The sequence below is a fragment of the Hemitrygon akajei genome, chromosome 8 (genome assembly GCF_048418815.1).
Source record: "Hemitrygon akajei chromosome 8, sHemAka1.3, whole genome shotgun sequence".
In the NCBI taxonomy this organism is placed as follows: Eukaryota; Metazoa; Chordata; class Chondrichthyes; order Myliobatiformes; family Dasyatidae; genus Hemitrygon; species Hemitrygon akajei.
Window position 1 is genome coordinate 45135025 of NC_133131.1, and position 22743 is coordinate 45157767.

At 43.2% G+C, this 22743-nt stretch overlaps 1 protein-coding gene across 1 annotated transcript in view; it reads right to left on the minus strand.

The window, feature by feature from the left end:
* Window positions 1-303: 303 nt before the first annotated feature.
* Window positions 304-22743, minus strand: part of LOC140731858 (cytochrome P450 2D3-like) — a 37525-nt gene continuing 15085 nt past the window's right edge. Inside the window, exons 4-9 of the mRNA XM_073053779.1 lie at window positions 20875-21035; window positions 16671-16844; window positions 12981-13122; window positions 12494-12681; window positions 1343-1484; window positions 304-577 (exon numbers count right to left, since the gene is read on the minus strand). Coding sequence (XP_072909880.1) covers window positions 396-577; window positions 1343-1484; window positions 12494-12681; window positions 12981-13122; window positions 16671-16844; window positions 20875-21035 — 989 coding nt within the window. The 3' untranslated portion in view covers window positions 304-395. The remainder of the gene's footprint in view (window positions 578-1342; window positions 1485-12493; window positions 12682-12980; window positions 13123-16670; window positions 16845-20874; window positions 21036-22743) is intronic.

Sequence of the window (22743 nt, forward strand, 5' to 3'; positions counted from 1 at the left end):
TTCTGATTAGGTCGTAGTCCCAATTAAGTTAATGATGTTTCCTAATCTTGTACATGATTGTTTATCAAGAGGACTGGTAAATTAGTACTAGTTAAAGATTAACTATAAATACCTTGAATAAAAAAAAGTTAGCATTTTGAAAGGCAAACACGAGGAAATCTGCAGATGCTGGAAATTCAAGCAACACACACAAAATGATGGTGGAACGCAGCAGGTCAGGCAGCATCTATAGGAAGAAGCACTGTCGACGTCTCGGCCCAAAACGTCAACAGTGCTTCTTCCTATAGATGCTGTCTGACCTGCTGCGTTCCACCAGCATTTTGTGTGTGTTGCTCAGCATTTTGAATCTGAGTTTAGCAAAAAGCCTCCTGACCCCAGATGGTGAATATCCATCCCTATCTGGCTTTAACACAGAGCCGATATGGCAGTGGGCAGAGGGTAATTCCAAACCGAGCTTCCTTGTAGCTTGGTCTTGGCTCATTTTCCGGGAGAAATAACGTGAATCTTTGGAGCATGGATGTGAAGAAGATGAAGAGCTCCATCTTTGCCAGTTGCTCCCCCAAACACACACGATGACCTGTAGGGTGCAGGACAGGACAGGTTAGTATCACAGAAAAAGACTGAGAATCACTGCAGGGTCACACTGAACAAAAACGACTACCTATATAGTCTCGAAGTCCGAATATAATTCTGCCTTATCCAACCCCATCTCATCTCTTAGAGAAGTAGTACACTTCCAGACTTTATCATAGTTAAACAAGTGTTTATTCTATTCATTGTAGTTAGCTAATGCATGAAGTTCTCTTTCAGCACTGGGGTGGCGGGAAAGGCTTTTGGGAATTAACTTAAATTTAGAAGTTAATAAAGAAATACAAATGCAGGAATCAGCCAGCAGCCTCCCTCTCCAGAGCACGGGAGATTGGAGTCTGGATATCCACAATCACAGCTGCAAACGTTGGTACATTTACGAGGGGTGATTAATAGGCTCGTGGCCTAAGGTAGATTGAGTCAATTTTAGAAAACCTAGCACATTTGTTTTTCAACATAGTCCCCTCCTACATTTACACACTTATTCCAGCGGTCGTGGAGCATACGGATCTTGGACCTCCAGAAAGTTTCCACAGCATGGGTGATTGATAAGTTTGTGGCCTAAGGTAGAAAGAGATGAGTTGTACAGCTCTCGTTACATGCATATGTAGTTCAACTCTGAGTGATTATGCAGAAAATTTGAAGTTAATAATACATCAGTTAATGACCCATCAGTGGTGATTGATAAGTTCATGGCCTTAGGTAGAAGGAGATCAGTTATTAACTTTGTAATAATCCACAAACCCTACATTACCTGCCGAGAATGGGATGAAAGCTTCTGGCCTCACAAACTTCCCATCGGAATCGAGGAAGTGTCCTGGATTAAACTGATGTGGAGTCAACCAAATATCTTCATCAAGCAAGGCAGAGGAAATGTTTGGAATGATCATTGTTCCCTAAATAGTAATTGAAGAGATACATTAGGGAAATATTAGTAACAGACACACAGAGCAATGAAGAGAATTATATTCTGGTCTTTGGACTGAAAGCTATGATTTGTAGCCCAGTGATTGTAAGTCATCATAGACAAAAGATTTTCAATTTAATTCTGCAATACACTTCATCTTCACGGCTACCACAAACTTAGGATACATTGGCAATGCTTTGAGAGGTTTGTTGGCTCAAAGTGAATAGAGCAATCTTCACTCAAAATGTCATAAAGCACAGAAAATAGGCCCTTCGGCCCAACTGGCCTGTACTAACCAAGATTTTCATCTGAACTAGTCCCATTCATCCACATTTGGCCCAAATCCCTCTGAACCTTTTCCTATCCATGTACCTCTCCAAGTGCCAGTCATCAATACATCACAGTGATCTGCATTACAGCTTAATTTCTACAGTAATGAGGATAATTTCCAAGCAAATGCACTGATTTCATCATCACCTGCCCAGTGACTCCTGCAGGACCGGCACCTCGTTGGTCTATGAGAACAATAGTCTGTCTAGAGCCAGGTCCCACTGTTGCAGACAATGAGCCTGGACCAAGAGGCCAGCAAGGTAACTTTGGACAGAGCAGGTACAAAGGTCTAAGAGGATTCCCTGATTCACCTGGTCCAATTGATGTCCAGGTGAGTATCTGATGTGGAATAACAAGACAGGGAGCAGAGTGATGACATGCCTGGGGTTGGGGTGATGGAATGGGATTGTTCTGGAGTTGGAGTGTAATGGAGATCAAAAGTGAGTAGGTAGGGGTTCAATGTAGGCACCTGGCAGAGCAGTACTCTTTACAGGAGATGGGGAGGGTGTTATTGCAAACTGGGTGGAGCAGAAGATGAATGGAGATGGACTCCAAGGATGATTGAGTAAACACCTGGAGGGGAAGTGCAGTTCCCAACTAGACTGAGCAGGAGAAATGAGATAAATACACCAACTAAGGAAGTTGTTCATGATCCAACAGAGGGAGTACATGGGATTACCTGTAATCAAGTGGAAGATCCAGAATAAAATATGGAATAAGGGTAGTTATCGATGAATATAAGAGTGTAGAGTGGGAGTCAGCTACTCAGCCACTCATGTCTGCCCTACCATTCAGTTTGATCGTAACTGATCTACCCTAGGTCTTATAGAGTCATAGATGAATACAGGACAGAAACAGACTCTTCAGCCCAACTAACCCATGCTAAACCATTTAAACTGCCTACCCCTATTAATCTGCACCAAGACATAGCCCTCCATACCCCTACCATCTATGTACCTAATCAAACTTTTTTAAATAATAAAATTGAGCTTGCATGCACCATTTGCACTGGCAGGTTATTCCACACGCTCACAATCCTCTGAGTAAAGTTGTTTCCCATAAACTTTCCAAATTTGATCCTTAACCCATGACCTCTAGTTGCAGTCCATCCAACCTCACTGGGAAAAGCCTGTTTGCATTTATTCTATCTATACCCCTCACAATTTTGTATACCTCTATCAAATCTCCCCTCAGTCTTCCATATTCTAGGAAATAAATTTCTAACCTATTCAATCTTTTCTCATAACTCAGGTCCTTCATCATAACTCAGCAACATCCTTGTAAATTTCCTGTGTACTCTTTCAGCCTAATTTACATCTCTCTTGTAGGTAGGTGACCAAAACTGCAAACAATACTCCAGATTTGGCCTCAACAATGTCTTTTACAACTTTAACACAAGATCTCATCTCTTGTACTCAATGGAACATACACAAAATGCTGGAGGACTCAACAGGTCGAACAGCATCTAGGAAAATGAACAAACAATCAACATTTTGGATCAAGACCCTTTATTTCCAGTATCTGCAGTCATTCTCATGTTTATGATATCCTATATTCAATACTTTGATATAGGAGGCAAGTGTACTAAAAGCTTTCTTTACGAGCCCTTCTACCTGTGACACCAATTATGGATCTGTATTCCCAGATCCCTTTGTTCTCAGTTCACTGTACAAGACCTACCTTGGTTGGTCCTGAAGTGCAACACCTCACATTTCTCTGCTTTAAATTCCTTCTGTAATTTTTCATCCGGTCCAGTTCCTGCTGCAAGCTTCAATCATCTTCCTCACTGATCCAGTTAACCATGTTATCATTCAGATCATTGATTTAGATGACAGACAACAAAGGACCCAGCACTGATTGCTGAGGCACTCCACTAGTCTCAGGCCTCCAATCAGACAGGCAAACATCTGCTACCACTCTCTGGCTTCTCCTACAAAGCCAATGTATATCCCAATTTACTACCTCCCCTACGGGACCTTGTAAAATGCAGTTGCTGTAGACAACAGCCACTGCCTTGTGTTTATAAACTTTCCTGGTAACTTCCTCAAAAAACTCTCTAAGATTGGATAGTCATGACCCACTATGCACAAAGCCATGCTGACTATCCGTAATCAGTCCAAAAACAGTATATCCAGTCCCTTAGAATGGCTTCCAATAACTTTCCCAGAAATAATGCTGGGCTCACTGGCCTATAATTTCCTAGTTAATATTAGAGCATTTCTTCAACAGTGGAAGAACATTAGCTATGCTCCAGTCCTCCGATACTTCACCTGCCGCAAAGGATTATTTATATATCACCGCTAGGGCCCTGTAATTTCTGTACTTGCCTCCCACAGGGCCCGACGGAACACCTTGTCAGGCCTTGGGGATTTATCCACCCTAATTTTCCTCAAGATAGCAAACACCTCCTGCACTGTAATCTGTATGAGGTCCATTCTCTTGTTGCTGCTATGTTTCATTTATATAGACTCTGTACATCTCCCAAATAAATATGGATACAAAAAATCCACATAAGATTTCCTCCATCTCTTCTGGCTCCATGCATAGATGACCATTCTGATCTTCCAGAGGACTAACTTTATCCCTTACAATCTTTTACTCTTAACATATCTGTAGAATCCCTTGTGATTCTCCTTCTCCTTGTCTGCTAGGGCAACATCATGCCTTCTTTCAGCTCTCCTGATTCCTTTCTTAAGTGTTCTCTTCCATTTCTTAAATTCCATAAGTACATTTTCTTACCTGCCAATGCCTGCTATGCTTCTTTTTTTTTGTTTTAATCAAGGTCTCAATATCTCTAGGAAACCAAGGTTCTCAAAACCGGTTATCTTTACTTTTATTCTGACAGACACATACATGCTTTGTACTCTCAAAATGTCACCTTTGAAGGTTTCACAATTACCAATTTTATTTTTGTCAGAAAGCAGCCTTTCCAAATCCACACTTGCCAGATCCTTTCTGATACCATCAAAATTGGTCTTTTTCCAATTTAGAATCTGAAACTATGGACCAGACCTATCTTAGAAACAGGGAAACACAGAAAACATACAGCACAATACAGGCCCTTTGACCCACAAAGCTGTGCCAAATATGTCTCTACCTTAGAACTACCTAGGCTTTACCCATAACCCTCTATTTTTCTAAGCTCCATGTAGTCATCCAGGAGTCTCTTAAAAGACCCTATTGTTTCCGCCTCCACCAGCGCAGCCGACAGCCCATTCTACGCACTCATCACTCTCTGCATAAAAAAACTTACCCCTGTATCTACTTCCAAACACCTTAAAACTATGCCCTCTTGCGCTAGACAATTCAACCCTGGGGAAAAGCCTCTGACTATCCACATGATCAATGCCTCTCATTATCTTGTAGGTAGGTAGGCCTCCATTAGTCTCGATAGACCACGGATTTGTGCCTTGGAAAGTTTCCAGGGCGCAAGCCTGGGCAGGGTTTTTTTTAATGGAAGACTGGCAATTGCCCAAGCTGCAGGTCTCCCCTCTCCACGCCACCGATGTTGTCCAAGGGAAGGGCATTAGGACCCATACAGCTTGGCACCAGTGTCGTCGCAGAGCAATGTGTGGTTAAGTGCCTTGCTCAAGGACACACACACAGCCTCAGCCAAGGCTCAAACTAGTGACCTTCAGATCACTAGACGACCACCTTAACCACTTGGCCACGCACCAACAGCATTATCTTGTACACCTCAATCAAGTCACCTCTCATCCCCTGTCGTTTCAAGGAGAAAAGGCCGAGTTCACTCAACCTATTCTCATAAGGCATGCTCCCCAATCCAGGCAACATCCTTGTAAATCTCCTCTGCACCCTTTCTATGGTTTGCACGTCCTTCCTCTTGCGAGGCAACCAGAATTGAGCACAGTACTCCAAGTGGGGTCTGACCAGTGTCCTATATAGCTGCAACATTACCTCCCTGCTCATAAACTCAATCCCATGATTGATAAAGGCCAATGCAGCTTATCCCTTCTTAACCACAGAGTCAGCCTGCGTAGCAGCTTTGAGTGTACTATGGACTCAGACCCCAAGATCCCTCTGATCCTCCACACTGCCAAGAGTCTTACCATTAATACTACATTCTGCCATCATATTTGACCTACCAAAATGAACAACCTCACACTTAACTGGGTTGAACTCCATCTGCTACTTGTCAGCCCAGTTTTGCATCCTATCAATGTCCTGTTGTAACCTCTGACAGCCCTCCACACTATCCACAACACCCCCAACCTTTGTGTCATCTGCAAATTTAATAAGTACCATTTTCCATACTTACTTTGAAACTGTTGGTATTAGGATTACTAGATTCAAAGCGTTCCCCTGCACAAACTTCTGTCACCTGCTCTGCCTATTAGCAGATTATGTATTTCACTCTTGTGTTACGTACCCCGTAACTGGGTCACTTACCAGCAAAGATAGAGAGGTCCGTTGAAATCTGATGGTACTATTTTTAAAAGTCTTTATTTATAAAGGGGCACAAAAATAAGATTAATACAAACATTCAGATAATATACGTCGTCAATACTCAATCTAAAAGTGTGGGTATAGTAATAATCATCAATAAGAAATAGCTCTATCGTTTGTCTAGGGGTTTCTGTAGTGTCCGATGAAAATATAAAAGTCACTCAGTTCCTGCAGGCTTCAGCCTCTGGGGACCGCTGGGTTTTCACTTGTTGGAGAGAGAGAGATTTTTGAGAAAAGAAACTTGCCCAGGTCTTTTGATGAGGCCAATCCGTTGAGTCGGGGGAGTTGGTTCCCCGTTGTTAGTTCAAGAAAATCGTTTCTGTGGTAACAGCCACCGGCTCCCAGGCAAGGGAACCGAACGCACGTGGCTTCCTTCAAATGGCTTCCCGCTATTACGGGATCGCTAGCGTTTCTTCTGGTGCATCTGAGGGGCCGTCTCTACAGCCCCTCTTTTATCTTGACTCGCAGGGTAGTAGATGTCAATCAGGTTGGGGGTGATGCAATCTCTCTCTCAACCAGCCCACTTTGCCCGAGGGCTTGCACGTAGCCTAGTCCCCAATCCACAAATGTGTCTCCAAGAGACAATGGCCAATGTCGCGTTATTTTGCATCGCCGGGGAACGAGGCATCCGGCAGGTCTCTCTCCCATTTCCTGGGTCCACTGACCCACCCCACTAGTGCTCTTGCGATTCTCACAAAGGAGGGGGCTGCGGGCATAACACTTGTTTGAACTTCTGTATACTGATTAAGGAAACTTTCCTGAACACATTTGACAACTTCTATCCCATCTAGTCCTTTTACAGTATTGTAGTCCCTTTCAATATGTGGACAATTAAAATCACCTGCTAAAACAACCTTATGTTTATTGCAACAGTCTGCGATCTCCGATCTCTCTTCAGATTTGTTACTCTAAATCCCGCAGACTGTTGAGGGGTCTATCAACATGGCCATACCATTGTCATTCCTCAATTCCATCCATAAAGCCTCAAGGGCTGAGTTCTCCAGTCTGTCCTGACGAAACACTGCTGTGACATATACCCTGACTAGTAACACCATACCCCCACCCCCTTTAATCCCTCCCACTCTGTCACATCCAAAACAGCCAAACCCAGGAATACTGAGCTGCCAGTCCTGCCCATCCTGCAATCAAGTCTCACTAATGGCTACAATATCACAATTCCATGTGCTGATCCATGCTCTGAGCTCATCTATCTTTCCCATACTACTTCTTGCATTGGAATATACATTAATCACACCACGCTAAGACTTTCGATTCTGCCTCCACAACCTCTCCACTATCTGTTCTGTGTTATCTCCTCTTCTGCACAATTTCCTCAATTCTCTGGCCTTTCCAATATTTATCAATCCCCAACTGGAAGTGAAGACCGAACCTGCCTATAACTGTACCGGAACCTTTTCTGTTCTCCAAAAGCCCATTTATTGGGATTAAATTCCATCTGGCATTCCTTGCCCACCTTAGCAACTCATCAGCCTGACGCAGTGGCCTGTGACGCTGCTGTAAGGTGAGAGGGAGGAGGGTTAAAGGGGATCTGCAGGGGACATTAATTAACCTGTCGTAGTATCTGGAGTGAACTGCCAGAGGCAGGAATTATAATTACATTAGAGAGATATTTTGCCAGCTACTTGAATGGATAGGATTAGAGGGGTATAGCATTAGTTTTAGTAGCTATCATGCTGACGAAGAGTTGGTGGGCCAAAGAGCCTCTCTCTATGCTGAACAAATCAGGCAAAATGATGCTGTGTGTAAAGCTTCATTATTCTCCTTGTGTTTCCCCTAGATGTCCTCCTTTCACCCTGTGCCCCTTCACTGATGCCTCTTAAATGGGGAAGGCAGAGGGCCATTGCTGTTATTCCATTTTAACCCCGGAGCGGGGACTGTGAGTACTGCCATGTAAATGACAGTGAGGGAGCAGGTGGAGATGTAGGAGACTGAATGACCAAATGCGGATGTAGGTGAAGCCCCATTGTTTGTGCATGACAGAGAAACAGAATCAAGATGAAGAATCCCTTTCCGTTGCCTTACATGGCTTATTATCTGCTCAAATGATGAAAGTTTACAACATCTTGTAACATTACTGTATGATAAAGAAATTGTTGCAGTCGCCAACACTCCTGGCTTCCTACTGGCGCCATCTAGCAGAAGGCCTCTGTGTACATCGAGCAGAGTAAATGTAAGTCAAAATTCAAAGGAAATTTATTATCAAAGTATGTGTATATATATCACCGTATACTACCCTGAGAATCATTTCCTTGTGGGCATTCACAGTAAATACAAAAAAAACCAATAGAATCAATAAAAACTGCAAACTCAAACAATCAATGTGCAAAAGATAACAAATTGTGCAAATACTAAAAAATACAAAGTCATAACAAATAAATAAGTAATAAATAATATTGAGAACGAGTTGCTGAGTCCCTAAAGTGAGTCCATAGGTTGTGGAATCAGTTCATAACACCATAAGATATAGGAGCAGAATTAGGCCATTTGGCCCATCGAGTCACTTCCACTATTTGACATTGGCAGATCCAACTTTCCTCTCAGCCCCAGTCCTCTTCCCTTTGTGCCCTGAACAATCAAGAATCTATCAACCTCTACCTTAAATATACACAATGTGCAAAGAATTCCAAAGATTCACCAGTCTCTGGCTAAATAAATTCCTCCTCAATGTTTATTGTTGGGGTGAGTGAAGTTATCCACTCTGGTTCAGGAGCCCGATGGCTGAGGGATAATAACTGCTGGCATGGGACGTGAGGCTCTTGTCCATCCTTCCTGATGGCAGCAGTGAGAAAAGAGCATGGCCTTGATGATAGGGGGTCCTTGATGATGGACGCTGCTTTCTCTTACAGGTAGACAGGCTGGTTGAGTGAAGTTATCACAACTTTCCTCTTAACATCAGCAAGACCAAGAAAGACCAAGATGTGCTGGAGCTTTTGGAAAGCATCAAGTTGGAAGGTTGCCAGGCCCAGATGAGATTTACCCCAGGCTACTGTGGGAGGCAAAGGAGGAGATTGCTGAGCCTTTGGCGATGATCTTTGAATCATCAATGGGGACAGGAGAGGTTCCAGAGGATTGGAGAGTTGCAGATGTTGTTCCTTTATTCAAGAAACGGAGTAGAGATAGCCCAGGAACTTATAGACCAGTGAGTCTGACTTCAGTGGTTGGTAAGTTGATGGAAAAGATCCTGAGGGGCAGGATTTATGAACATTTGGAGAGGTATAATATGATTAAGAATAGTCAACATGGCTTTGTCGAGGGCAGGTCGTGCCTTACGAGCCCGATTGAATTTTTTGAGGATGATACTAAACACATTGATGAAGGAAGAGTAGTAGATGTAGTGTATATGGATTTTAGCAAGGCATTTGATAAGGTACCCCATGCAAGGCTTATTGAGAAAGTAAGGAGGCATGGGATCCAAGGTGACATTGCTTTGTGGATCCAGAACTGGCTTGCCCACAGAAGACCAAGATTGGTTGTAGACAGGTCATATTCTGCATGGAGGTTGGTGACCAGTGGTGTGCCTCAGAGATCTGTTCTGGGACCCTTACTCTTCATGATTTTTATAAATGACCTGGTTGAGGAAGTGGAGGGATGGGTTAGTAAGTTTGCTGATGACACAAAGGTTGGAAGTATTGTGGATAGTGTGGAGGGCTGTCAGAGGTTACAGCAGGACATTCATAGGATGCAAAACTGGGCCGAGAAGTGGCAGATGGAGTTCAACCCAGATAAGTGTAAAGTTGTTCATTTTGGTAGGTCAAGTATGATGGCAGAATATAGTAGTAATGGTAAGTCTCTTGGCAATGTGAAGGATCAGAGGGATCTTGGAGTCCGAGTCCATAGGACACTCAAAGTAGCTGCGCAGGTTGACACGAGGAAATCTACAGATGCTGGAAATTCAAGCAACACACACAAAATGCTGGTGGAACGCAGCAGGCCAGGCAGCATCTATAGGGAGAAGCGCTGTCAACGTTTTAGGCCAAGACCCTTCGTCAGGACTAACTGAAAGGAAAGATAGTAAGAGATTTGAAAGTAGGTGGGGGAGGGGAAATTGCGAAATGATAGGAGAAGACCGGAGGGGATGGGGTGAAGCTGAGAGCTAGAAAGGTGATTGGCAAGAGGGATACAGAGCTAGAGAAGGGAAAGGATCATGGGATGGGAGGCCTAGGGAGAAAGAAAGGGGGAGGGGAGCACCAGAGGGAGATGGAGAACAGGCAGAGTGATGGGCAGAGAGAGAAAGAAAACAAGGGAGGGGGAAAAAACAAAAAAAAATATCAGGGATGGGGTAAGAAGGGGAGGAGGGGCATTAATGGAAGTTAGAGAAGTCAATGTTCATGCCATCAGATTGGAGGCTACCCAGCCGGAAAATAAGGTGTTGTTCCTCCACCCTGAGTTTGGATTCATTTTGACAGTAGAGGAGGCCATGGGTAGACATATCAGAATGGGAATGGGACGTGGAATTCAAATGTGCGGCCACGGGGAGATCCTGCTTTCTCTGGTGGACAGAGCGTAGGTGTTCAACCACTGGGAGATCTAGAGCATGTTGACGCTGTGATTAAGAAGGTGTACAGTGTATTGGCCTTCATTAACCGTGGAATTGAATTTAGAGCCGAGAGGTAATGTTGCAGCTATATAGGACCCTGGTCAGACTCCACTTGGAGTACTGTGCTCAGTTCTGGTTGCCTCACTACAGGAAGGATGTGGAAGCCATAGAAAGGGTGCAGAGGAGATTTACAAGGATGTTGCCTGGATTGGGGAGCATGAAAACAGGTTGAATGAACTCGGCCTTTTCTCCTTGGAGCGACAGAGGACGAGAGGTGACCTGATAGAGGTGCATAAGATGATGAGAGGAATTGACCGTGTGAATAGTCAAAGGCTTTTTCCCAGGGCTGAAATAGTTGCCACGAGAGGACACAGATATAAGGTGCTGGGGAGAAGGTATAGAGGAGACGTCAGGGGTAAGTTTTTTACTCAGAGAGTGGTGAGTGTGTAGAATGGGCTGCCAGTGACAGTGGTGGAGGGGGATACGATAGGGTCTTTTAAGATACTTTTGGATAGGTACATGGAGCTTAGAAAAATAGAGGGCTGTGGGAAAGTCTAGTAATTTCTAAGGTAGGGACATGCACGGCACAACTTTGTGGGCCGAAGGGCCTGTATTGTGCTTTAGGTTTTTATGTTTCTAAATCAGAAGGGGAAGTTAGAAGAGCACAGACCGGTCCTCATTGAGGGGTCATCTGTGGAAAGGGTGAGCAGCTTCCAGCTCTTGGGCATCCACATCTCAGAAGATTTATCCTTGACCCAACATACTGATATAATCACGACGAAGGCATGCCAGCAAATCTAATTCATTATAAGTTTAAGGAGGTTTAGTATGACGCCAAAGAATCTTGCAAATTTCTACAGATGTACGGAGGAGAACACTCTGACTGGGTGCCTCACAACCTATCATGGAAGCTCCAATGCAGAGAATTGCACTATCTGCAGAGGATTGTAGACACAGTTAGTTTCATCACAGGTACAACCCACTCTGCCATCAAGGACTTCTTCAAAAGGTGATGACTCAAGAAGGCAGCATCCATCATTAAAGACTCTCACTATCCATGACATGCCCTCTTCATAATATTATCCAAGAGACAGAAGAGGCTAAAGGATCACACTCAATGCTCTAAGAACAACTGCTCCTCTTCAACCATCAGAGTTTGGAATGGTCCATGAAACTTTGAACACTATCTCATTATTTTCTTTTGCACTTATATGTTTTGTAAGTTGTAGTATTGTTTATGTCTTGCACTGCCACAGAACATATTTGTCAGTGATTACGGACCTTAAACTGAAGTACCTCTCCCACACCACTGACTCATCCCGTCACTACGTATGGGTGCTGTTTCTGCTTACTGGGAAAGTATCTTTGAGGACTGATGTTCTCGTGGGGTTGATGTATAGCAGAGTGGATATCATTCCTCTTAGTGGGTTGTGTGCCTTGTGAAATAGTTCTCATTTTACTGCATAGTACTTTTCAGGTACTTCATGATAACCTCACAATTGTTTGTAGAATCTCCTACAGGCATTATTTCCCACTAAGCACACCAACAACATCTGAAGCCCAATTTTTAGGTAACTGCTTTCAGATCATTCAGAGAATTGAAGGTCAGAAAGGGAACGATTATGATTAACTCCAGATTGTACCTTAGGGATGGTGTAACCCATGACTGTTGTGTCTCTGTACGTTTCATGCGGCAGTGAGATTGGAAGAGTATTCCCTAAGCGTTGTGTTTCATGGATAACAGCGTTAGTGAATGGCATTTCCTCCCGGTCTTCCAACCTTGGCCTTCGACCCTTCCCAACCACTCTGTCAATCTCCTCGTGAACCCGAGCTGCAGGAACAAAACAAGAACTAATTTCAAGAGTTTGATTGAAAGGAGGAACTCATGTTTTACTCATATCTTTCATCCACCTAAAAATCCCAATGTGTCCTATTACTAAAGGAAACTTTGTCAATGTAGTCATTGTTGTATGTTAGGAAGTACAGCAACCATTCGAATAATAGCAAAGGAACACTGGGCTGATAGTGCTTAAACAAGGGGTTTCATACTGTTGCACCCTTTCTCCACACCTTCCATTCACACCAATGCACAGCTGGTAATGTGCCTGGCAGAGACGTTGTTATACTTACACTGCATATCTGGATGTAAGACCATGAAGAGCAAGCCCCAGCTTAGGGTGGTGGATGTGGTCTCTGTACCTGCAGCAAACAGGCCAGCTACTGCCCCAATCATCTTGCCTTCCAGGAAACTTGTGTTTGGATCATTCTTTGTCTAAGATGCAGTTAAGAAATCCACTGTTAATATGTAGAAGTGAAAATTCATCACAGGAATATTGGGGGAAGCATGATAGCATAGCAGTTAGTGTTACACTATAAGAGGGCCACTAGCCCTGGTTCAATTCCACCATTGTCTGGTAGGAGTTCACATATTCTCTACAGGACACCATGGGTTTCCTCTGGGTGCTTCTGTTTCCTTCCACATGATGAAGACATAAGGGTTTGTAGGGTAACTGGTCACATGGGTGTAATTAGACAACACAGGCTCATCGAGCTGGAAGGGCGCTGTATCTCTGAATAAAAGTAAGGAGGGAAAGAACAGTGCTGAAGACAGTCGACCTGTTTTAAACAGTGTAACATACTGGTGAGAGGATAAATGAGCATTCAGTTCTGGCTAGGGCATCTAGGAAAGGAAGGCCAGAGTTACAAGGAGAGATTGTTTAGGCTTGGACTGTTCTCCCAAGAGAACAGGAGTCTGAGGAGTGATATTGTAGAGGTTTATGAGGGATGTAAATAAGGTGGATAGTTACTGTTCAACCCCCACCCCTGGAGTAGGGAGCCTAAAGCTACAGGACACTGGTTTATGGTGAGAAGATCTGACAGGCATGTTTTCTACACAGAGGTTGATGGGAAGATGGGAGAAGCTGCCAGAAGGTGGTAGAGGTGGGTACAATTACAAACGCTATCTGGAAAGGTACAAGGAAAGGAAAGGAATAAAGGGATTGGGATTAGCAGAGATATGCATCTTGGTCAGAGTGAGTGAGTTGAGCCAAAGGGTTTGCTTCCATCCTGTCAGACTATGTGACTCGGTGAAAGGTGCCAAGGTCCTGAGAGCTCGCAAGAAAGATTTACCGTGGGATTTCAGCCACGAGGTTAGACAATGAGAACTCGAGGAAGCTTGAGAGGGGACGTGATGGAGATGTACTGAATCCGGACCGGGTATCAGGACTTAAAACAGGGTAAATGAAGAGACATTATTCCCATTAGCAGCTGAATCAAAGACCAAAGCACTCAGGTTCAAAGGGAAGGGCAAGTGAAAGGGGGAAGAACCTGATAAAATCAGGTGCTGATAGTCTGAATTTCCTGCCCTGTAAGATTGACAGAAACAATTAATCAGGGACTTTAAAAGAAAATTGGATATGTGTTTAAGGAAAAATAATAGAGCAACAGGGAAGGAGGGGAATTGCTTCCTAACATTCTGTATAGACTCACTGTGAAGACGTCTCCTTGTGGACCAGAATGACTGAACCGTCCACCTAGTCCCAATCCTGGTTCAGGTGAGAGGCCGTCCCACACAACGGGCCTGCGATGCATTGGCTAGCAGAATACTGGAAATAGGATTTGCAGATTTAGACAATGACAAGAAAATAAATCTCAGGTTTGTTAATGGTGGCATACATGTACTTTGATAATAAGTTTATTTTGAACTTTGATGAAAGATTTTCTGGCTCTGAGAAACGAGCGAGTCCCATTCTCTCGTTCTTTTCTCAGAGTCTGAAAGTCTTTCACCAAACCTGCTTTCAGTATTCTGCCATCCAATGCATCACAGGCCACTATCATTTAACGCATTACGGAATACCTTTGCCTTTTTTTGCCAAACAGCTGACATCTGCTCCAGTCTTTCCTTTGTGGGAAAAATAGTTCTTTTTAATGTTTTCCATCAAGGCTTCTGATCACTTATGGCACTTTGATTCAATACCTTATCAACCGCTCTGCTTTCAGGAGAAAAATCCCAACTTTCTGTCACCAGGCTCAAGGACAGTCTTAACCCCAATGTAATAAGACTATTAAATGGTTCCCTAGTATGATAAGATAGACTCTTGACTTCACAATCTACCTATGATCTTGCACACTGCACGGCACTTTCTCTGTAGCTGTTACGCTTTATTCTGCATTGTTAGTGTTTAACCTTGTTCTGTCTGAATGCACTGTTGAATGATTTTATCTGTATGTACAGTATACAAGTGTTTCACTGTATCAGGGTACTTGATAAACCAATTACAATGGAAGTCTTCTTGTTCACATTACTGAAGATCAACAAAGCACGTCAAGGTGTCAGCAGTGAAAATGATAGAGTAGCTGCATCCTTTCCTCTGTGTGGAAAAGTTGCCCCTCAGATCCCTTTTAACATTTCCTTCAATGCCATCTAGTTTTATAGACTCCCCTGCCCTGGGAAAAAGATTGAAGCCATTCACCTCATCTATGCCCCCCGTGATTTCATACACCTCTCTGTCGTCAGCTGTCAGCCTCACACATTCCAGGAAAGGCTAACACCATCTGAAGTGAATGGGTGAGGATGCACTGGATGCAGCATGATAAGAAAAGTCTATTTTGATAACTCAATAGAAAGGCAGAGCATACTTAGATATTCTGTTTGGTTGAACCCAAATCATACCGACCCCAGGCATGTGTTGCTTATTAAAGGTTGCTTAGTCACGTGGCTGTCAGCAGAGTTAGCTACAAGCCTAGTTTGTTACGAGCCACAGTGAGAGGGTTACAAGAAGATCCCTCAAAGTCATTGTGCAAGTTGATAGGCTGGTGAAAGAGGCATATGGTGCCTTGGCCTTCACTAGTTGGGGGACTGAGGTTAAGAGCTGAGCGGAAAGGTCTCAGCTCTATAAAACTCTGGTTAGGTGACACGGGGAGTAGTGCATTCAGATCTGGTTGCCTCACTATTGCAAGGTGGCGAGGCTTTAGAGAGGGTGCTTAGGAGATTTACCAGGATACTACCTGGATGAATCCGAATCAGGTGTATTATCACCGGCATGTGACGTGAAATTTGTTAACTTAGCAGCAGCAGTTCAATACAATACATAATCTAGCAGAGAGAAATAATAATCATGATAATAAGTAAAATCAAACATTATAATAAATAAACAAGTAAATCAATTACACATATTGAATAGATTAAAAAGCATGCAAAAACAGAAATACTATATATTTTAAAAAATGAGTTAGTGTCCAAAGCTTCATAGTCCATTTAGAAATTGGATGGCAGAGGGGAAGAAGCTGTTCCTGAATCGCTGAGTGTGTGCCTTCAGGCTTCTGTATCTCCTACCTGATGGTAACAATGAGAAAAGGGCATGCCCTGGGTGCTGGAGGTCCTTAATAATGGAGAGTACATGTCTTGTGAGAATACGTGAAATGAGTTAGGGCTTTTCTCTTTGGAGTGAAGGAGGATGAGAGGTGACTTGATAGAACTATATAAGATGATAAGAGACATAGATAGAGTGGACAGCCAGAACATTTTCTCCCCAGGGCCCAAATGGCTAACACGAGGGAACAATTTTAATGTGATTGGAGGAAAGTATAGGGAGGATGTTAGAGGTAGATTTTCCACAGTATTAAGTGTATGAAACACACTTCCAGGGTTGGTGGTAGAGGCAGAAACATTAGGGACATTTAAGAGACACATGGATGAAAGGAAATGGAAGGCTATGTGGCAGTGAAGAGTTAGATTGATTTTGGAGTAGGTTCAAAAGTCAGCACAATGAAAGGCGTGTACTGTACTGTTCAATATTTTAAGTTTCAATCATCACTTACCTTCTCCTGCTGTGTTAAGAAAGCATCAATAAAGTCCCTGGTATCATTTGGATCCCATGTTTCCTTATGGCTCATGATTATCTCTTGCAAAAACTGACTGATTTTGTCCTGATTTTGAAATATTTTGTTCTGCGGTCCTGGGAGGTAATACAGGAAGGGGAATGCATTCACCAACTGCAACAGAGACAGGGTTAGATATTAGATACAATCTCTTCAATTCTCTGACTTTTCTTAAAATGATAAATGGAAAGGCTAATTTTGACAGAGGTACAGAAACAAGGTAGGGTAAGATAGGTAGAGCTGGTGAAGCTGGATCCAATAATCTATTGGTAAACACAATGGCTTAGGCTCTGGCTCACCAGGTACTGATTCCCACAGTCCCTGGGCCAGCACCCCTCTAATACAATGGAGCCCTGGTTTCACAGTTCCTTCCACTCACAGGAGCTCCCAGTTCCCCCATGTCTGTTAAACTCACTGGAGTCCAGATTCCTTCATTCCATTGAAAGCAAAATCACAAGAGACTGCAGATGCTGCAATCAGGAATGAAGAACAAACTGCTGGAGAGCTCAATGTGTTATATGGCATCCATGGAGGGAAAAGGACAATCGGGATTTCCAGTCAAGACTTTCAACTAGATTCTTAGTCAGTGGGTTTGTAGCCAATATCAGTGGATAGTTTCTCTCCTGAAATGGAGACAGATCAGGGTCAGATAGAGAGGTGTAGGAAATAGTCCAAGTTAATTTAAGGGTAGGGTGATAGAGAAGTTGTTGAAGTTGACAAGTTCTGTATGGGCGCAGGAAATAAACCAAAGCAGTTGTCAATATAGCAGCAAAAGAGTTGGAGAGAGGTACCAGGTGTAGTACTTTGTCCTGACACAACAACTTTCCATTTCCCTCCACAGATGCTGCCTGACCTATGGGGTTCCTCCGACAGCATTTTGTTCCCATGAATCTCTGAATCCACTTCCTGCACTCCCTTTAAACTTCACTGGACAAGATACTGTGCCAAATTTATTTTATAAAGTATCTCATGGCTGGGAAAACCAATTAATCTGGCACCAAAGTCGCAAGTATGAGAGATTAAGGGGGCTTTCTAAAAGTGCAGCATCTAACCTTCTGTGCTTGTGTGGCAATATTTGTTGTATCCGAGCCAGGACAGGGCAAACTTTGATCAACTGGTCCAAAGGGTGAGTGTAGGTGGTGAACAGCAGCTGATTCAGAGGTTGAACAAGTAGGTAGAAGGAAAACTGCAGTTTTCAACCTTCACAGTTTGGACATTAAACTGAAATCTCCCACAGCATTTGTGTCAATCAGTCAGCAAAGGAGAGGGTTCACGTGGTGACTGGACGTCAGTAAGTGAGCTCAGCCTTACCACGGCAGTCTGGTGTTTCCTAGCAGAGGAAGATGGCCCTGGAGGCTCTATCATTCTCTGAGTGATTGTTGGCACATTTAAATAGAAGAAAAATTCCTCCCACAGTGCAAAGACATACCAGTTAGTAAACGAAAGGTTAAGGTACAGAATCAAGGCAGGGTAAGATAGGCAGAGTTGCCTATTGTAAATTGTCCCGTTATTAGGTTAGGATTAAATCAGGAGATTGCTGGGCAGTGTGGCACAAAGTCACTGGAAGGGCATATTCCACACTGTATCTCTATAAATAAACAAATAAATTCAATCTACGTGGAACATGTCATAATGTTTGCCCTAGTGAGAGGAGTCTGATAAACACAACTAAAAATCAAGAAATGGAAGGGGGTAGCTGGGTCCTGTCAGTCAGTTCATTTTAGGGAGAAAGCCAGAGTAGATAGGGCACCCAGTTTGTGGACAAAATGAAGTCTCAGTTGACAGACTGAAACAACTGCAATGTTGAGAGAGTGAGTGTGAGTGTGTGTGAGTGTGTGTGTGTGTGTGAGCGTGTGTGTGAGTGTGTGTGTGCGAGTGTGAGCATGTGTGTGTGTGTGAGTGTGTGAGTGTGTGTGAGTGTGTGTGTGAGTGTGTGTGTGTGAGTGTGAGCGTGTGTGTGTGTGAGTGTGTGAGTGTGTGTGTGAGTGTGTGTGAGAGTGTGTGTGTGTGTGTGTGTGTGTGAGTGTGTGTGTGAGTGTGTGTGAGAGTGTGTGTGTGTGTGAGTGTGTGTGTGCGAGTGTGAGCGTGTGTGTGTGTGTGTGAGTGTGTGTGTGAGTGTGTGAGTGAGTGTGTGTGTGCGAGTGCGAGCGTGTGTGTGTGTGTGTGAGTGTGTGTGCGTGTGTGTGCGTGTGTGTGTGTGTGTGTGTGTGGTCTAATATTGAGACCCTTCATCTGGATTGAAAGATAGCTGGTAAAGGAGGTGAAGTGATGGGGTGGAGCAAGAACTGGCAAACATTAGCTGGATCCAGGTGAGGGATGGGCAGAATGAGGAGGGGAGAGGGGAAATAGTGCCCTTTCACATTGTTTCTTTCCCTTATTCCACCTAATCCATCTACTCATCAGTCACAGTCACCCTGGTCCACTCCTCACTTCCCACACATAGTTCCTTGCTACACTTGACTCTCCCATCAGATTCAAGCATCTGTCACCTCCACTTATCACCTCCCAGCCTCTGTCGCTTTTCCTACTCTTCCCCCTCCATCTATCATCCCTTCTTACCTCAATTTTTTCAGTGATGAGATGGATCTGAAATTTCCCACAACTGACAACCATCTTCACAAATAAAAACTAACGCAAAGGTTTTACCAACTGACATCCATTTCATTACCAACTATCAATATCAATTATCATATCTATTAATGAACCCTAACATATTGGTTTGCAAACATTATTTTCAGATAATACCAAGCTTTACGCCTTTTTGAGAATATATCTATTAATTTGCCAGATTGGTTGAACTTACAACACAGGTCACTGATTGCCCCATTAGAATTACAAAAGCAGATTTTTAAATGATCTCAAAGGCAACATGAGTGAATCTGCAGATGCTGGAAATAAATAAAAACACAAAATGCTGGCAGAACTCAGCAGGCCAGACAGCATCTATGGGAGGAGGTAGTGACGACGTGAAAACCCTCCTGATGAAGGGTTTCGGCCCGCAACGTCGTCACTACCTCCTCCCATAGATGCTGTCTGGCCTGCTGAGTTCTGCCAGCATTTTATGTTTTTATTTTTTTTTAAATGATCTATTTAATTTCTTTACTCAGAATAAATACTACTGTTGTTCTAAATATCATCAAGATTCACAGGATTGTTACAATAATTGCCTGGATTGTGATACTTTTCTAACACTTTCGCATGTTTGGATTCCAATATATCAGATAGTTTGGGATATTCCTGGTGTGATCAACCAAGGAATGAGGGCCTACAACTAAGATTATTGTACAATAGTGGCAGCAGCACTTTCTCTGCCATCTCCCTTCATGTGGGGCAGGATTATCACAAGGGACGGGAATATGCTTACTTGGAAGAGGGTCTGCCTGCTTGTAATGCAGGTAATGCTGAGCCTGATGGGAACCCACACCAGAATAACTTGAGTTACCACTGACCTCCCACTCCACTGCCTTCAGGACACATGGTGCAGTTCTTCATTGTGAGCAGCACAATCTCAACTTCTGAGAGTCTAATCAGATTCCAACCACGCTGTCATTCCTTTAAGTAATTCCTTGCTGACACTTGCTAATATTTTACAAGATGTCCAACCACACAGATTTTGAAAAATCAAAAACCCACAATGCTGGAAATCTGAAGTGAAAGCAGAAAATGCAGAAACAATCAGTAGGCAGGACCCACTGTAAGAAAGGCAGACTTTGTGCTGGATGTCCAGAAAACTTCAGAGCTGAGAAAGAGCGAAAACAGGGGCAGGCAGAGGATGTGAAATGTAGAGCTGCAAGAAATGTGCAGCTGATCAGGCAGTGTTAGTGGAGTTAGAAAAAATACTGCTTAAGACCCCGCACTAACTATTTATCTGTGGCTTCCAGCACTGTTATAATGGGGCCCACCATTAGCTTAACATCTTCCATACAGACCTGTTCCAACCTTCTGGACCCAACATCAAATACAACAGTTTCAGATAACTTGCTTCTTCTGTTTGTATCAGAACTGGTAGGATCAGCTGCAGGTTGTCCACCTCAGTTCTTCTCTTTCCACTACCATCATTTGGACATTTGAGGCTGACTAATAAGGCAGAAGCATACAATGTCCACAAGTGTTTGTTCATTATTGAATGAACAGTCTTCCTTACCTGACCCCAAAATCCACCTTCCAACACAAAGCTTTCTTCAAGTATGTGCAAAAGTCGAAGGAGCTTTTCATCACCGTAGTCAAAGCGTTTGCCGAAGATAATTGAGCAGATAATATTTGAGGTTGCATAAGTTAAATGAAAATGTGGATCAAAAGGACGACCTGAATAAATGGTAAAAAAGTTATTTCAATATAACAAGCAGATTTTGAAACTGCACAGGTAACAGACTACTTAAAGAGATTTGTCAGCTGACAGAAAACAAGAGCTTTGCAATTGAAACATTTCCATTAAGGCCTGCACTAGCTGCTCATTGTTATCTAATTGGAAAGCTCCCATTTCCAGTCATTTTGGGACACTGTGTAAGGAGAGGGTTAAAACAAGTCTTTTTACTTGGAATGGAGCAGTCTGTTCACAGTACTCATAATGAACAAGCCTGTCCATTGGAAAGGTAAGTACAGCACAAGGTCTTGATTCATCCATGAGGCATAGAAACATAGAAAACCTATAGCACAATACAGGCCCTTTGGCCCACAATGTTGTGCTAAACATGTACTTACTTTGAAATTACCTACGGTTACCCATAGCCCTCTATTTTTCTAAGCTCCATGTACCTATCCAGGAGACTCTTAAAAGACCCTATCCTATCTGCCTCCACCACCATTGGCGGTAGCCCATTCCATGCACTCACCACTCTGCATAAAAAAAATTACCCCTGACATCTCCTCTGTACCTTCTTCCAAGCACCTTAAAAGTTTACGCTCTCCAAGGAGAAAAGGCCGAGTTCACTCAACCTATTTTCATAAGGCATGCTCCCTAATCCAGGCAATGTCCTTGCAAATCTCCTCTGCACTCTTTCTATGGTTTCCACATCCTTCCTAAAGTGAGGTGACCAGAACTGAGCACAGTACTCCAAGTGGGGTCTGACCAGGGTCCTACTGTATTCAGCTGCAACATTACCTCTCACCTCCTAAACTCAAACCCACGATTGATGGAGACCAATGCACTGTATGCCTTCTTAACCACAAAGTCAACCTGCGTAGCCCAAGATCACTCTGATCCTCCACACTGCCAAGAGTCTCACCATTAATACTATATACTTGACCAACCAAAATGAACCACCTCACACTTATCAGCCCAGTTTTGCATCCTATCGATGTCCTGCTGTAACCTCTGTCAGCCCTTGCACTATCCACAACATTCTCAACCTTTTTGTCAAAGGCCTTGGAGTATACAAATGTAAACCATTAAGGGAATGTGATAACTTGATTTCTTTCTCAAGGATGAGCACTTCAGTTGGCAAAAGAAAGCCTTCACTGATAAAATTTTTGAAAACAACTGACACTTGTTCAGTGGGAATGTAGAATTCTCCCTCTGTATCAATCATTAAAAACTAATTAATTTTAGAATTGTAGCTGACAGGTATGCATAGATTTAAAAAATGTGGGCTTTCTTAATTATACCAGTTTCTTCCCCCAAGCCATCAGATTCCTTAAAACCCAGAGCCTGGACTGACACCAACTTACTACCCTCTACTGTGCCTATTGTCTTGTTTATTATTTATTGTATTGCCTGCACTGTTTTGTGCATTTTATGCAGTCCTGGGTAGGTCTGCAGTCTAGTGTAGTTTTTTCTGTGTTGTTTTTATGTAGTTCAGTGTAGTTTTTGTATTGTTTCATGGAGCACCGTGGTCCTGAAAAACATTGTGTCGTTTTTACTGTGTACTGTACCAGCAATTATGGTCGAAATGACAATAAAAAATGACTTGACTTGACCTGACTTAAGTGTGCAAATTCATCAGAAATTTGTCCTTGGACCTGAATGGCAATCGGCACAAAGGGCCTCTAACAGTCTCCAGGCTCGTCATCATAA